General features: G+C 45.4%; 1 protein-coding gene across 1 annotated transcript; it reads right to left on the reverse strand.

The window, feature by feature from the left end:
• Positions 1–5,706: 5,706 nt before the first annotated feature.
• Positions 5,707–12,073, reverse strand: LOC109571746 (histone H2B type 1-H-like). The gene is made up of 2 exons (XM_070770223.1): positions 12,064–12,073; positions 5,707–6,092 (listed from the first exon to the last, which is right to left on the reverse strand). The coding sequence occupies exons 1-2, from the start codon at positions 12,071–12,073 to the stop codon at positions 5,707–5,709; spliced, it is 396 nt and encodes a 131-aa protein (XP_070626324.1).
• Between the last annotated feature and the right edge of the window lie 4,854 nt (positions 12,074–16,927).

Raw genomic sequence — 16,927 nt, forward strand, 5'->3', positions numbered from 1 at the left:
GGACTGACTGGTTTGATCCTTGCTGTCACCAAAGCTGAATGAATCGAATTGCACAGTGCCTAGTGGTTTGGACTTCCTTTTACTGACACTGCAGCCTCAAGTGGGCCCCCCGATGTGGTCTCTATACCCTGGGGATTCAGATGACAAGGTCTGGGAGCCTTGAGATCACATGCTCAATGTGGAGTCAGCATCATTTTAGAGCAAGCTTTGGATCCAAAGGACGGAGCAGAGAGGTATAATAAAATCGAGGCGCTCACTGCAGGCAGAATTCCAGGAACATTTGCTCACAGCTGAAAGTAATAGAAAGTCCAATGAGAAGAACGAAAACGATTCATTTAACAAAAATGTATTGATCACTATATACATCAAGCACAGTTGTAGACATGGGGGACATTGAGTAAACAAAATCTCCTGCTCTCAGGAAGTTCATGTTTTATGGGAGAGGAAGATAATAAACCTCTCATCTGGGTTTCCCTGGTGGCTCAGATGGTAAAGAATCCACCTGCAAGACAGGAGACCCGGATTCGATCCTTGGGTCGGGAAGATCCCCTGGAGAAGAAAATCTCAACCCACTCCAGTATTCCTGCCTGAAAAATCCCATGGACAGAGGATCCTGGTGATCTACAGTCCATGGAGTCGCAAAGACTGAGGTACTAACACTTCACTTCATGATATTCCAGACCGTAATGAGTAATCTGGAGAACACAGTTTGGGAAGAGAAGTGGGGATGCTGCCAAAGGGGTGCACTTTCTAAAAAATTGCATTTATATTTTATATTTATTATTGATTTGGCCATGCAGGGTCTTAGTGGCGGCGCACAGGATCTTCAGTCTTCCTTGGAGCACACAGGTTCTTTTCGTTGCAGCATATTAACTCATAGTTGCAGTATTTGGGATCTAGTTCCCTGACTAGGGAACCCAGGCCCCCTGCAATGGGAGCTCGGAATCTTAGCCACTGAACCACCAGGGAAGTTCTGGGGTGCACTTTTATGCAGGGAGGATTTAGAGCGTCATCTGAATAAAGACCTGAAAGGGGCTGACAGAGAGGGCCATGCAGAGGTCTGGAGAGCGAGTGGGAGGAATTCCAGTAGAAGGAACGGCAAACAAAGATGCTAGAGTAGGAGCAGTTGTGGTTCAGTTGCCAAGTTGTGTCTGACTCTGCGACCCCATGGACTGTAGCACGCCAGGCCCCCCTGTCCCTCACCATCTCCCAGAGTTTGCCCAAGTCATGTCCATTGAATCTGTGATGCCATCCAACCATCTCATCCTCTGTCACCCCCTTCTTCTCCTGCCCTCAGTCTTTCCCAGCATCAGGGTGTTTTTCCAATGAGTCGGCTCTTCGCATCAGGTGGCCAAAGTATGGGACCTTCAGCTTCAGCATCAGTCCTTCCAATGAGTATTCAGGGTTGATTTCCTTTAGGACTGACTGGTTTGATCTCCTTGCTGTCCAAGGGATTCTCAAGAGCAGTAAGGAATACCTAATATAATACAACATAACAAAGAATGGAGATGGAGATACCCAGGGGCCATTAATTCAGCAGTTCCTAGAAGTCACTGGGGACCTACCTTGCTGCCCTGCTGTCCTCAGTATGTTGGTGTTTGCACAATGATGGCCAGAGCTCCATCATCATTTCCTCGTACAACCACATCCAAAGCTGGAAGAGGGGGCTTCCCATCTCTGTCTTGTCAGGAACCCCATCATCAAGCAGACTCTGTCATGTCCCATCAGCCGATCTGTGGCAAGGTGATGGATTATCTCAACTGACTTTGCCTAATCAAGATTCAAGGGCTTCCCAGGTGGTTCAGTGATAAAGAATCCTCCTGCCAACACAGGAGACCTGGGTTCGATCCCTGGGTCAGGAAGATCCTCTGGAGAAGGAAATGGCAACCCACTCCAGTATTCTTGCCTAGGAAATCCCATGGACAGAGGAATCTGGCGGGCTAGAGTCCATGGGGTTGCAAAGAGTTGGACATGACTTAGCTTGAATGACAACAATCTCTAAATTGACAGAGGCAAATAAATGATTGAAAGATATAAAAAGTCATCAGAAGGCTCTTCACCCCCTTCACCCCACTGCACTCATTTCCTCTTTCCCTCTGGCTCCTACCCCGTCTCCTTCATACCCTCCTCTTCCTCATTCTAACCCTCTCACTGAATTTCCCCTTTTCTCTGGCTCTCCAGCTGCCACTTCCTGTCTTGATACATGGTTTCTCCTAGAGTTGACAAGGCTCTGGGATTTCCTGGTAAATGCTACAGTATACCCTTAAATAGCTAAGGGGAAACAAAAATTAATAAGAAAACCTTGCCAAATTCCGGTAAATATTGGAGCTATACTATCTACTTTAAATCCCACATAGAACCTGTAGACAGGATCCTTAAAAAATCTGGCAGGAGCCAACAAAAGGTGAAAATTCTTACCCAAATCAGTTCTTCCGCATCTCCATCTGTAGTGGCCAGTTGAGAGAAGAATATAAAATTTCACATTGTCTCTTCCTTTCCAGATCTAGACCTCTTCCTCTCCCAGAGATAACCACTGTCTTTCTTTCTTTCCTTCCTTTTTTTCCCCCCCTTTTGCCACAGAACACGTGGGAATCTGCCTGCAATGCAGGAGACGCTGGTTCGATTCCTGGAGAATCCCCTGGAGAAGGAAATGGCAACCCACTCCAGTATTCTTGCCTGGAGAATTCCATGGACTGTATAGTCCATGGGGTCGCAAAGAGTTGGACATGGCTGGGCAACTTTCACTTTCAAGGTGGTCTGAGCCACCAGGGAAGCCCTAAATCCCAGGCCTGGTGGGCTACAGTCCGTGGGGTTGAAAGAGTCAGACATGACTTAGTGACTAAACCAGCACCACCATGTAGGATTTAGGGCTTCCCTGGTGGCTCAGACAGTAAAGAATCTGCCTGCAATGTAGGAGACTTGGTTTCGATCCCTGGATCGGGAAGGTCTCCTGGAGGAGAAAATCGCAACCCACTCCAGTATTCTCGCCTGGGGAATCCCATGGACAGAGGAGCCTGGTGGGCTACAGTCCATGGGGTCACAAAGAGTCAGAAACGACTGAGGTACTGAGAACGCACAAACATGTGGGATTTTAGTTCCCTGACCAGGGATTGAACCCACACTCTCTGCAGTGAAAGCACAGATTCTTTTATTATTATTATTATTATTATTATTAATTGGTTTATTTTTGGCTGTGCTCAGTCTTTATTGCTGCTCATGGGCTTTCTCTAGTTGCAGTGCTCGGCTTCTCATTGCAGTGGCTTCTCTTGTTGCAGAGCACAGACTCCAGAGCGCCGGGGCTTCAGTGGTTGTGGTGCACGGGCTTAGCTGCTCTGTGGCACGTGGAATTTTCCCGTACCAGAGATTGACCCCGTGTCCCCTGCATTGGCAGGTGGATTCTTATGCACTGGAAAGTCCATTCTTTTCCACTGGAAAGTCCCTGATATAAATTTTTTTAAGGCCCTTTCTTATTTTTTAATTTTAAATCTATTTATTTTAATTGGAGGCTAATTACTTTACAATATTGTATTGGTTCTGCCACACATCAACATGAATCTGCCATGGGTGTACACGTGTACCCCCTCCCACCTCCCTCCCCGTACCATCCCTCCGGGTCATCCCAGTGCACCAGCCCCAAGCATCCTGTATTGAACCTGGACTGGTGATTTGTTTCTTATATGATATTATACATGTTTCAGTGTCATTCCCCCAAATCACCCCACCCTCTCCCTCTCCCACAGAGTCCAAAAGACTGTTCTATACATCTGTGTCTCTTTTGCTATCTCGCATACAGGGTTATCGTTACCATCTTTCCAAATTCCGTATATATGCGTTAGTATACTGTATTGGTGTTTTTCTTTCTGGCTTACTTCACTCTGTATAATAGGCTCCAGTTTCATCCACCTCATTAGAACTGATTCAAATGTATTCTTTTTCATGGCTGAGTAATACTCCATCGTGTATATGTACAACAGCTTTCTTATCCATTCATCTGCTGATGGACATCTAGGTTGCTTCCATGTCCTGTAAGGCCCTTTCTTTTAAGCTAAAATATACCTGGGTGGTAGAGGAGAGCTATAGCCATTTGAGAAGATAAGCTGAACTTGTTCCAACTGTCCTTTTATAACTAGTGTGTTTTGTATTATTGTACCTGATTCATGGCAGAAATTTTAAATGAAACTATTAAGGTCTCTGCATCTGTCTCTGCTTATGTGTGTCAATAAGTGTGTTATAGATGTGTGGTATTTTTTACCTTTGGATAGTATTACAAAAATTAATGTGTAAAAGAATTCTATCGAATTAGCTTAAAGAAAATAAAGTGCTTACATAAATTAAGTATTCATAAAACTTTAGGAAATACAGTAGAACATCACCAAAATGCTTTTCAGGTTCATGTGATATGGGAAAATATTCAATATTAGAACTACTTTGTTGGTTCGATTAAAATAGACATGTCTTCGAATTATAAATATGGAGTGTAATGCAAACATACAATTTTTATTCTACTTGGGTTTATTAGTCAAATAAGTTCAGGCCACAAAATCTGTCAGTAAGAAAAGTAAGTTCGTTTGAAGAAATTTTCACAAATAATCTAAATAGTTGTTGCTATTTAGTCGCTAGGTCATGTCCAACTCTCTTGGACACTCTCATAGGCAGTAGCTGCCAGGCTTCTCTGTCCATGGGATTTCCCAGGCAAGAATACTGGAGTGGGTTGCCATTCCCTCCTCCAAAAGTAAATAGATGTAAGTAGAATAAAAAGTTTTCAGGATAATTTTACAAATAGTTTCCCCATATCTTTTGGTAACCTGGAAACCTTAGTTTTGTTAAGTTCAGTTAAGTGAAGTGAAAGTGAAGTCTTTCAGTCATATCCGACTCTTTGCGGCCCCATGGACTGAAGCCTACCAGGCTCCTCCATCCACAGAATTTTCCAGGCAAGAGTACTGGAGTGGGTTGCCATTTCCTTCTCCAGGGGATCTTCCCAACCCAGGGATCGAACCCAGGTCTCCCACATTGTAGGCAGATGCCTTACTGTCTAAGCCACCAGGGAAGTCAAGTTCAGTTAAATAATGAGTTAAGCCAAAATCATTGAATATCCAGATGATTTCCAAATAAGATAAAACACTGAAACACTAAATATTGAACATAAGTTTATCATTTTGGGCTTCCTTTAGACATTTGGGCTTATTGGTAAATATGTTTGATGCCACACTGAGAAAATGTTCCATGAGAAAGTATATTTCTGGAAGTTATAACAAGTATATCTAAATTTGCCAAGCCAGAGAATGCTAATTAGAAAAGAAAGTTCATAATTCTTTACTCTTTTATAGTCACTAAAAGTTGAGGTTTCTAAGGGTTTTTTGAAAGTCGCTCAGTCATGTCCAACTCTTTGCGACCCCATGGACTATACAGCCCATGGAGTTCTCCAGGCCAGAATACTGGAGTGGGTAGCCTTTCCCTTCTCCAAGGGATCTTCCCAACCCAGGGATCGAACCCAGGTCTCCCGCATTGCAGGCTGATTCTTTATCAGCTGAGCCACAAGGGAAGCCCTTCTAAGGTTAAAGTGAAGTGAAGTGAAGTTGCTCAGTCATGTCCGACTCTTAGCAACCTCATGGACTACAGCCCACCAGGCCCTCTGTCCATGGGATTTTCCAGACAAGAGTACTGGAGTGGGGTGCCATTGCCTTCTCCGTAACAGCGCCTGGCATATTATATATACTTGGAGCTGGTATACTTGGTGACAGCCTTAGTGCCCTCGGACACGGCGTGCTTGGCCAGCTCCCCAGGTAGCAGCAAGAGCACAGCGGTCTGGATCTCCCTGGATGTGATAGTTGAGCGCTTGTTGTAATGCGCCAGGTGCCACGCCTCGCCAGTGATACACACGAAAATGTCGTTGACGAAGGAGTTCATGATTCCCATGGCCTTGGACAAGATGCCGGTGTCCGGATGGACTTGCTTCAGCACCTTGTACACGTACACGGAGTAGCTCTCCTTGCGGCTGCGCTTGCGCTTCTTGCTGTCCTTCTGGGCCTTGGTCATAGCTTTTTTAGAGCCCTTTTTAGGGGCAGGAGCAGACTTAGCCGGTTCAGGTATGTCTATAATGACAACACCCAACAACACAGAAAGATCTAAGGGTAAAGAATTCTAATTAATATATGCAATTAAAGCTACTGGAAATGATAAGGGAAATAACTCAGTATGCAAGAAAAGTAAGATATGGGTTTGTTGTTATTGTTATTGTTAGTATGAGAGGGTATGAGAGGACTTCCCTAGTGGCCCAGTGGTTAAGAATCCACCTGCCAATGCAGGGGACACGGGTTCTATCCCTGGTCTGGGGAGATCCCATGTGCTGAGGAGCAACCAGGCCTGTGAACCACAATGAGCACCCTAGGGCCTGTGCTCTGCAACAAGAGAAGCCACTGCATTGAGAAGCCTGAGCACCGCAGCTAGACAGCAGCTCCCGTTCCCCACAACTAGAGAAGGCCCGTGTGCAGCAACGAAGACCCAGCGCAGCCAAAAAAATAAATAAAATACAAAAGTGTACAAGGTGTGCAGATGCATTTTTGTTGAGGGAAATGAAAGTGATTTTGTCTTAAAATAAAGCTGGTTGTTTTGGAAAGGGAAAGAAATGAAAATGAACACAGGAATCCGAAGATTTGTGGAAAAGGAATCTGGGAAAGAAATCTTACGGTGTGATCAAGCTGGATAAGATTGAAAAAAAGTTGGTTATAAAAGGTTTTTTTTTAAATAAGCTTTAATATCAATAATGTACTTATGTGTAAAATTGGAACTTAACCTTCTTTCTTCTGCTAAAATGACAGCTTCTTGGAGAATGGGTCTGCTTCTGAGAGGGGCTTGTTAAAGGTTTCCGTTTTTTTAAAAAAAATTTTAATTGAAGGAAATTTTCTTTACAATGTTGTGTTGGTTTCTGCTGTACAAAAATGTGAATCAGTTTCCCTTACTTTTTAAGTAATATGCCTAGAAAGCAAAGATTCTGTGTTTTATTAAAATTATTTCCTGACCTTCATGTCATCTTAATCGGATCTTTGATTACTTAAGGAAAACAGAGACTCCTCAATATTTAAAGAGTAAGTTTTGCGCAGAACTATGAAACTTCCTACATTTACCTTAGAAGTCTTTTTGTCACTTTGGTAAAGTAGATAATTATCATTTCATGATAGTCTGTGACCCAATTTAGTCAAGTGTCTAAAATCTTTTGATATTTTTGCCAAACTTCCCCAAAACCAAATTCTAAAGAAAGTCTTTTTGATCTAAAGTAACTCTGGGGATTTCCAGAGGGCCTCTGGAACATTGCAAAAAAATTGTTCTCTTTATGGAAAATAGAATTTTAAATTAACTAGGCTTCTTTGGTACGTTAAATGACATGAGAAGCAATGTCAAGTAAGTGATGATAAAAGTTCTTAAGTTATGTTTTATGGGTGAATATTATTAATATGTGTTCTAGAAACTGTATAAAACCCTAACATTCTGATATGTTCTGGCATAATGTTTTCAGTTGTAATTCTAGTTACTGTCTTAAAACGCGTGTCACAGAAACAACGGCATTTTCTTGTCAATTGCATTGTACTAAACTCTCATCAGATATCTAGCCATTGCCATTTTTAAGCCTTTGTCATTGATAGACAGTTATTCTTTTATCCTCATGCTTTCACAAAAGCATTCCTGTGGAAGTACTTCATATTCAAAGAGATTCAAGGAAAGGGCTTTTCACAAGTACAGGTTTCTGATAGCTTGAAGATCATCAAACTGAACTAGGGAAGAATTTCCAGAGCTAAAGGAAAAACTGGATTCAAGAAGCACAAGTGTTAATCAGATAGGATCGAATGAACTGAGAGGATTATAATTTTTAAATCACTTTTCATTTGAAACCATACTGTTCCTTAGTGGGTTTTTTTTCGAGTTTAAGGAAGTCTTTTGTCTTCGGCCCGGCTTCCCAGGTGGCGTGAGTGGTGAAGACCCCGCTTGCCAAGGCAGGAGAATCAGGAGATGTAGGTTCAATCCCTAGGTCAGGAAGATCCCCTGGAGGAGGGCTTGGCAACCCATTCCCGTATTCTTGCCTGGCAAAAATCCCATGGAGAGGAGCCTGGCAGGCTATAGTCTATGAGGGTCACAAAGAGTCAGACACAACTGAGAGACTAACATATACATTTTTGTCTTAAGCTATCATGACATATAGCAACTTGGCAAAGTATAACTTTGTAAACAAAAATGAAACATTTACTTTCTCTTTCTACTTGATCTTTCCAGAATTTGGAAATCCTTGCACATTATTCTCGTGGCAATATAGTTAGCTATTTACATAAGCTCAATAAAAATCTGTCCTCCCTGGCACTTCCTTGGTGGTTCAGTGGTTAAGACTCTGTGCTTCCACTGAAGAAGGCATGAGTTCGATCCCTTGTTGGGAAACTAAAATCCCACATACCATGCAGCAACCCACTCCCTCCCCACCAAAAAACTATTCTCCTAGTAACAGGATAATTAGAGACACTGGATGTTTACCAAGATGTTGACTGGAATATTGTAGTCAAGAGAGATATGCATAGGCTTAAATATGACCAGACAGCTTTAAGGAGTGACTTTAACTTTGGTATGACTTCCTGGCCTTGAGAGTTCTTTTTAAGCATTTAATCTCAGACTCCCTATAAACATTTCCAACAAAGCAGTCTTAAAAAGAGCTTATTAATATTTGGTCAATCACTGCTCTTGCTGTATTTATGTCAACAATTGGGCAACATTTCATGCAAATAAATTTATTTTGACTGTGTGTGGGTTTTGGGGTCTTGTTTGTTTGTGTGTATGTGTGTGGCTTGTGAGATCTTAGTTCTCCAACCAGGGATTGAACCTGGGGCCCCAGCAGTGAAAGCGCTTAGTCCTAACCACTGGAACGCCAGGGGATTCCCTGTGTATCTTTGATAAAAATGAGGGCAACTGTAGAGAGAAATTATGTTTGCACCTTTGTATATATTCTAATCTTGTCAACAGTCTCTGAGGTTTTATTATATACCTATAAACTGAACTGGATGTTGGAAATTCTTCTTCGTGTGTACATGTGTGTGTGGTCAGCATCTTTGCAACCCCATGTACTGTGGCCCGCCAGGCTCTTCTGTCTATGGGATCCTCCAGGCAAGAATACTGGAGTGGGTTGCCATGCCCTCCTCCAGGGAATCTTCAAAACCCAGGGATCAAACCCTCATCTCTTGCATCTCCTGCCTTGGCAGGCGGATTCTTTCCCACTGTGCCACCTGGGAAGCCCCTGAATTCTGCTGGTTTCCACAGATATCTGGCTATTAATCCCCAAACGAATGTTTCAATCAGTAGAAACAAAGGATCCACTGGCCTTGGATCTCCTTGGAAGGGACTACACCAGGTCTTCCTCATTACCTGGATGGCAGCCAAACTTCAGGCACGGGAAACTTGGCCACACATTTCACAGCTGAAATGGCCCTGCCTGGCATCTGATCCTGTGAAAATGCTAGAGACCTCCGAATCAAATTGACTGGGAAGAGATGTAGCTGACACTGCGGTGGACTGCTCCCTCCCAAGATGCCAGATAAAGACTTTGTACTTGAGCTAAACAGAAAACACTTTCTTTCTTCTTGCCTTTCTTTCCTTTACTCTGTCCCAGGTCTGGAAAGATAATGCCATCATCCATTTCTCCCAGGCCATCACTATAACCTTTCAGACTGTGCCGGATTTGTCATCCAAAACTGTGATCTGGTGAAGCAAGTCAGAAAGAGGAAACCAAATATCCTATATTCACGCATATATGTTGAATCTAGAAAAATGGGAGAGACGAGAACTTCTTTGCAGGGCAGGAATAGAGATGCAGATGGAGAGGGAATGGACATGTGGACCTAGAGGGAAAAGGGGAGGGTGGGATGAATTGGGGGAGGAGGCTTGACATATATACACTATGATGTGAAAAATAGCTAACTAGTGGGAAGCTGCGGCGCAGCCCAGGGAGCCCAGCTCAGGGCTCTGTGATGACCTGGAGGGGTGGGAGGGAGGCTCAGGAGGAAAGGAATGTATGTTTACATACAGCTGCATGATTGTTGTGCAACAGAAACCAACATAATATTGTAAAGCATTGGCGATGGAAGGCAAAGTCCTAACCGCTGGACTGCCAGGGAAGTCCCTTTGGGTTACCCATCCTTCCTGGGAGAGAGGATTAACTAAAACAAACCTGATGAGAGCCAAGCATGACCTGCCCCCATCCCTGCCCATTAGCAAAAGGCTCCAGAATGTCCTTCACCTTCAGATATCTATCTCATTTCACCCCTGGAATAGTGACATTCTTCTAAAGTCTTCATAGAAAAATCATGTCAAAAGTTCAATTTGCAGTAAGGAGACACAATCAAAGAGAGAGTCCAGCGCAGTAGTTAAGAATATGGACTCTGATACCAGTCTGTCTTAGGCTAGAAGTCCAGCTTAGCCAGTTACCAGTTTTATCACATTGGGTGAGCCCTTAGACCTCAGTTTTTCCATTGGTGAAATGGGGTGATCATGCTTCCTACTCAAGAGTTGATACGTGTACAGAAATCAGAAAAGCACATGTGGAAAGAGTTTCTTGTAAGTAACCAAGAGCATTTACTACTATTACTTGGGAGGGAGAATGCCCTTTGGCTCTAAAAATCCCTTTCTTGGGCTTCCCTGGTGGTCTAGTGGTTAAGAATCCACCCGCCAGTGCAGGGGACACGGATTCCATCCCTGGTCTGGGAAGATCGCACACGCCCCAGAGCAACGAAGCCCGTGCGCCACCGCGACTGAAGCCACGGCAATGAGAAGCCCACACACCACAACGAGGAGTGTGGTGTGCACACCACGCCTGCTCGCTGCAACTAGAGAAAGCAGGCACAAAGCAGCGAAGACCCCGCATAGCCAAAACATTGAATAAAAAATAAAATAGATAAATCTTTAAAAAAGAACGCACACTGTTTATTGGTGGTGGGATAGCATCACCGACTCAATGGACATGAACTTGGGCAAACTCCAGGAGGTAGTAAGGGACAGGGAGGCCTGGCGTGCTGCAGCCCGTGGGGTCGCAAAGAGTCGGACATGACTTAGCGACTAAACAACAACAACAACATACACTATTTAAAAAAATAAAGTCCCTTTCTTTCTGCTCCCCAACATGGCCTGTCTAGAGGATGCCTGCCCTGAGGTGTGGGTGTGGAGTGACCTGGGGTGGCAGGGAGGGGAGAGGAAGGAAGGAAGTATTTCTGTGAGATCAGAGGTCCCCAGGGATGAGGCCAGGATATGATCCACCTGGGCTGAGCTGGAGCCCATGGCAGGTGGTCAGGAACTGCTCATAGAAGGAAACAATCATTGAATGACCCTAACCCTGGAGTCCTGAGAAGGCAATGGCACCCCACTCCAGTACTCTTGCCTGGAAAATCCCATGGGTAGAGGAGCCTGGTAGGCTGCAGTCCATGGGGTCACTAAGATTCCGACACGACTGAGCGACTTCACTTTCACTTTTTACTTTCATGCATTGGAGAAGGAAATGACAACCCACTCCAGTGTTCTTGCCTGAAGAATCCCAGGGACAGGGGAGCCTGGTGGGCTGTAACTCTGTGGGGTCACACAGAGTTGGACACGACTGAAGCAACTTAGCAGCAGCAGCAGCAGCAACCCTGGAGTCTGCAGGAAGAGAAAGGTACTTTGGGAGTGGGGTGGGGCTGACCTGGGCAGAAGCTTGAATTTTATTGTTCAGGTCTTTTTATTGTCAAGTCTTTTAATTTCCACTTTTCTGTAACAGCATACATGTGGGTCCATGATTCAAGGTAAAATCTTTACTATTAATTATTTAAAGCTTACATAAGCAAACAAAATGTTTTAAATAATTTAAAAAATAAACAAAAAACAAAATCAACCTACAAAAACAAATAAAGAAATGGGTAGTGTTTCTCACGGCTCAGCTAAAAGGCAGAAAGAATTAACGAAACAGTTGAAATCTCCTGCGCCCCTTTCCCTGGCCGCTTGCCTTTCCTCTCTCCTCGCCTGAGATAAATTCTGCCCCAAACACGATAGTGGCAGTTTTGCTACCTGTGTCCATGCTTTGAGTTTTCTGAATCATGCCTTTTCCTTTTGCATTTTCTCTTTTCTCCCCAGAGATTTTCCCCAGGGAAGCTCATCCCAGGAATCTCATGCTAACAATCTCAGATATCTCTTCCTGTTTTCATTTCCCAAACTCAGACAATCCTATACAGACATTCTGTTGATTGAAGCAAGTTACAAGGTCAGCTCAGACTCTGGAGAGGACAAAGACTCCCCCTCTTGTGGGGAAGAGTGGCATGTGTGTAAGGAGATGGAGAGATGGTCAGCAGTCATAGTTGCAGGCGATCCACCAACCCCTCAATCCATCCCTTACACTTGCTGCCTTGTTCTTCTCTTTTCTTATTGCTATTGGACAGTATCTTGCTTTTGTTTATTATCTATATCTTTCAAAAAATATAAGCTCCATGAGTGCAAAGGTCATCTGTGGGTTGTTCGCCCGTGTGTCAGTGCCCAGAACTCTGTCTAGATCCAGAAGGCAGACAATACCTATCTGAATGAATGATGAATCCTTGGGGGCTAGCTTCAGGTTTTCCCAGGATGATGGCAAATGGAGCGAAGGGGGGGGGCTTCCCTGGTAGCTCAGTGGTAAAGAATCCGCCTGCCAGTGCAGGAGACACGGGTTCGACCCCTGATATGAGAAGATCCCATATGACCTCGGAGCAACTGAGGCCATGTGCCACAGTTACTGAACCTGTGCTCTAGAGCCTGGGAGTTGCAACTACTGACCCTGTGTGCTGCACCCTAGAGCTCGGGCTCCCCAACAGAGAAGCCACCACTATGAGACCTGTCAACCAACAGCTTTGGCCCACAGTCAGCGTCTATTGCACAAACTTCCTCCCTGCAGGAAGTACCATCTGCGTCATCGCTGTGTTCCCGGACTAGCAGACGCAGAGCAAACACACAGGAAGCACTTTCATCGATTCTAAGATGCACCCTTCATCCCCCGCACCCACCCTGCATTTTAGTAATTCTGAGATCAGGAAGAGTCATAGAGGTTGACACCTTACAGCCAGGCAGTCATTGTGACGCAGCTGTCACTGACTGGGTGTGCATACGGAGATTTCCTCCCCCCTGCCCCGCCCCGGATGGTTATCATTATTTTCACCAGAGAGCATTTTTTAAAATTTATTTTCTTACTGAAGTGTAGTTGACTTACAATGCTGTGTTAATTTCTGCTACATAGCAAAGTGATTCAGTATACACATACGTATGCTTCCTTGGTGGCTCAGTGGTAAAGAATCTGCCAGCAATACAGGAGACTCGGGTTTGATCCCTGGGTTGGGAAGATTCCCTGGGGAAGGAATGGCAACCCACTCCAGTATTCTTGCCTGGAGAATTCCATGGACAGAGGAGCCTGGCGGGCTACAGTCCGTGGGGTTGCGAAGAGTTGGACACGACTGAATGACTCACACACACACACACACATTTTTTTTTAAATATTCCTTTCTAATATGAGGTATCACAGGATATTGAATATAGTTTCCTCTGCTACCCAGCAGGACTTTGCTGTTTATCCATTCCACATATAATAACTTACATCTGCTGATTCCAGACTGCCACTTCATCCCTCTCCCATCTGCCCCTCTGGGCAACCACAAGTCTTCTCTATGTCCATGAGTAGGTTTCTGTTTCATAAATAAGCTCATTTGTGTCACATTTTACTACTTTTAACATTTTTATTTATTTATTTATTTATGGCTCTGCTGAGTCTTCACTGGGCTTCCCTGGTGGCTCAGATGGTAAAGAATCCACCTGCAATGCGGGAGACTCGGTTCGATCTCTGGGTCAGGAAGATCCCCTGCAGAAAGGAATGGCAACCCACTCCAGTATTCTTTGCCTGGAGAATTCCATGGATGGAGGAGACTGGAGGGCTACAGTTCACGGGGTCACAAAGAATCGGACACGACTGCGTGACTAACACTTGCGCTGCATCTGCACTGTTGCACGCGGGCTTTCTCTAGTTGTGGCGAGTGGGGGCTACTCGCTGGTTGCCGTGAGCAGCTTCTCATTGAGGTGGCTTCTCTTATAGCAGAGCACAGGTTCTAGGGTACACGGGCTCAGTTTAGTTGTGGCTGTGTCATATTTTAGATTCCACATATAGGTGATAACACATGTCTTTCTCTTTTTGACTTACTTCACTTAGTATGATATCATTAAATGCATCCATGTTGCTGCCAATGGCACTCTTTCATTCTTTTTTATGGCTGAGTAGAATTCCATTGTATATATGTACCACATCTTCTTTACCCATAATTGAGCTGCTTTTAATAGCCTCATGGCTGTGCCTGTTGGCATGGAGGAGAGAAGATGTGTTGTGTGAGAAAGTGTGGACATCCACTGCTTGGAGCAGAAGTGACTCCACAGAGTCAGAGTCTGTGATTTTAGGCTCAGCTTAGCTAACTTATTTCTCTTGTATTTTCCTAGTTAGATGCACACACGGATAGTATAAGATACAAACCTATATTTTCTAAGTAAATCTACCAAGCGCTCTTGCATTTAATTTTATTTTCTGTTTTTTGGCCACCTCATGTGATATTCGGGATCTAAGTTCCCCAACAGGATCAAACCCATACCCGCTCCAGTGGAAGTGCCCTGTCTTAACCACTGGATCGCCAGGGAATTTCCTAAACATTTTAAGTGATAGTGAAATACATCATAATTTTATTGGCAGCACTTTAAAAATTTTGTTAATGGGATAGAAAACGGTGCATCTGACAACCATGGTACCTCAGATTGGATGAGCTGGGGAACCCACAGAAGGAGAGGATGAATTGGTATGTTTGTCTCTATCTTTCTCTCTATTCCAGTCTCAGCTCCTGGGTTGTGTCTATCTTGGGATGATAGGTGGCAGAACAGAATTTTAGTCTGGGCTAAATGAGTTACCCCACCTGACAGGCTTCACACATCTTGTTGTTGTTTAGTCACTAAGTCATGTCTGACTCTCTGCAACCCCATGGACTGTAGCCCAGCAGGCTCCTCTGTCCATGGGATTTCCCAGTAAGAATGCTGGAGTGGGTTGCTATTTCCTTCTCTGGGGGATCTTCCTGACCCTAGGATTGAACTTGCATCTCCTGCATTGGCAGCCAGATATTTTTACCACTGAGCCACCAGGGGAGTCCATGCACACCTGGTGTATCAAAAATGTCCCGTAAGTGAGCATCTGGCTTTAGCATGTGAGCACGATAGCGCCCCCACCAGCCTGGGAGGTCTGTAGGAGCCGGGATGTGTGAGTCACATCTTGGGGCCAGCACAGGGACTGGTGAGGTCTACACAAATATCTGTGGGATGACCACACAGCTGAGTCAGTTACAAGACTAACGAGAGCTCTCTCTCAGCTCGGGGTCTTTGCCTAGGTTCTTTAGGGCTGGGATGCAACTTCCTAGCTGACCATCTGGCTCACTCCTACTCATCCTTCAGTTCTCAGCTCAGGTGCCAGTTCCTCCAGGAAGCCCTCCTTGACCCCTGAGCTAGTTCAGGTGGTCCCTTGGTGCTCTCACCCTCTGGGCCACCCTCCCCATCCCAGTCTGGCCCACTCCGGGTCATCATTGCCTGGGGATGGATCTGACTCCCCCACTACATGGGCTTCCCTGGTGGCTCAGATGGTACAGAATCCGTCGGCAATACAGGAGACCCGGGTTCAGTCCCTGGGTTGGGAAGGTCCCCTGGAGGAAGAAATGGCAACCCACTCCAGTATTCTTGCATGGAGAATCCCATGGACAGAGGAGCCTGACTGGCTACAGTCCATGGGATCGCAAAGAGTCAGACACAACTGAGCAACTAACGCTCTAACTGCACTATGAATCAGTCCTGCGGGAACAGAGCCGGGGGCCGGGGGTGTTGGTCTTGTCTGTGTTCCCAGCATCTAGCCCAGGACAGGGCCTTGGAGAGGTGCTGAGTGTTTGATGAATGAAGACAGAGAGGAGGTTTGGCGGACAGGCACAGGCGCAGCCTCCCATGGGCTGGCACTCTCCGGAGCCGGGAGAAGCGCCCCTGGCAGTGTGCCAGCCTGCATTAGACACATTTGCGCAGGTGTCCTGCGTCCTGGTCTTGGTCCAGAGTTACCCTCGGCCGTGACCATCCCCCTCCTTTCCTCCAACCGGGAGCTCCCAAGGGCAGAGCCTGATATATCTACTTTGGAGACCCTGGCTTGTGGCTGCTCACACAGCTTAGGAGCTGGAGCAGAATGAATGGACGTGGAGGGTTTCAGGGGCTGCCATCTGAATATGCTAGTGTGACTGCGTCTCCTCCGGTCTGCTAGTCTGTGTGTGCCTGCGTGTGAGTGGCTTGCGAGGCTGTTCTAAGTCTGCCTCCTTTGGGCTTGTCTGTAATGACTCTGTACTTGAGGCTCTGTGTCTTTCCTTTCCCTCCTGGGCCAGGCTTTGGGTCTGGATTTGCGGGGAGAAACCTTAGTGCATGTGTTTGCCGTCTGGGAATGTCTGAGGATCTTTTTTCAGCTCTTGGTCTCTGTGTCTGTGCCAGTCGTGAGGATGTGGAAGAGTTTGTGTGCTGACCTGCATTTCTGTCTCGCCTGTGGTTTAAGAACTCAGTGTAGTCAGCAGAGTACCCTTTTCCCATTCTCAGTGTGGTCTTCAACTAGTCTCTTCCCTTTTTTTTTTTTTTTTGGTGAGGGGGGAGTCCCCTCTCGTTCCTTTCTGGGGCTTCCTTAGAACAGCTCTTCCTCAGCTGTTCTTTTGGAGGATTCTTTCCAGAATTGAGCTTCAGATTGTCAGTAAAACCCTTTGAGTATGCAGGGCCTCTGGCTGTGTGCGTGCTAAGTTGCTCAGTCATGTCCAACCCTTTGCAACCCCATGGACTGTAGTCTGCCAGGCTCCTTTGTCCATCGGATTTCCCG

This window comes from Bos indicus, chromosome 18, assembly GCF_029378745.1.
Source record: "Bos indicus isolate NIAB-ARS_2022 breed Sahiwal x Tharparkar chromosome 18, NIAB-ARS_B.indTharparkar_mat_pri_1.0, whole genome shotgun sequence".
Classification (NCBI taxonomy): Eukaryota; Metazoa; Chordata; class Mammalia; order Artiodactyla; family Bovidae; genus Bos; species Bos indicus.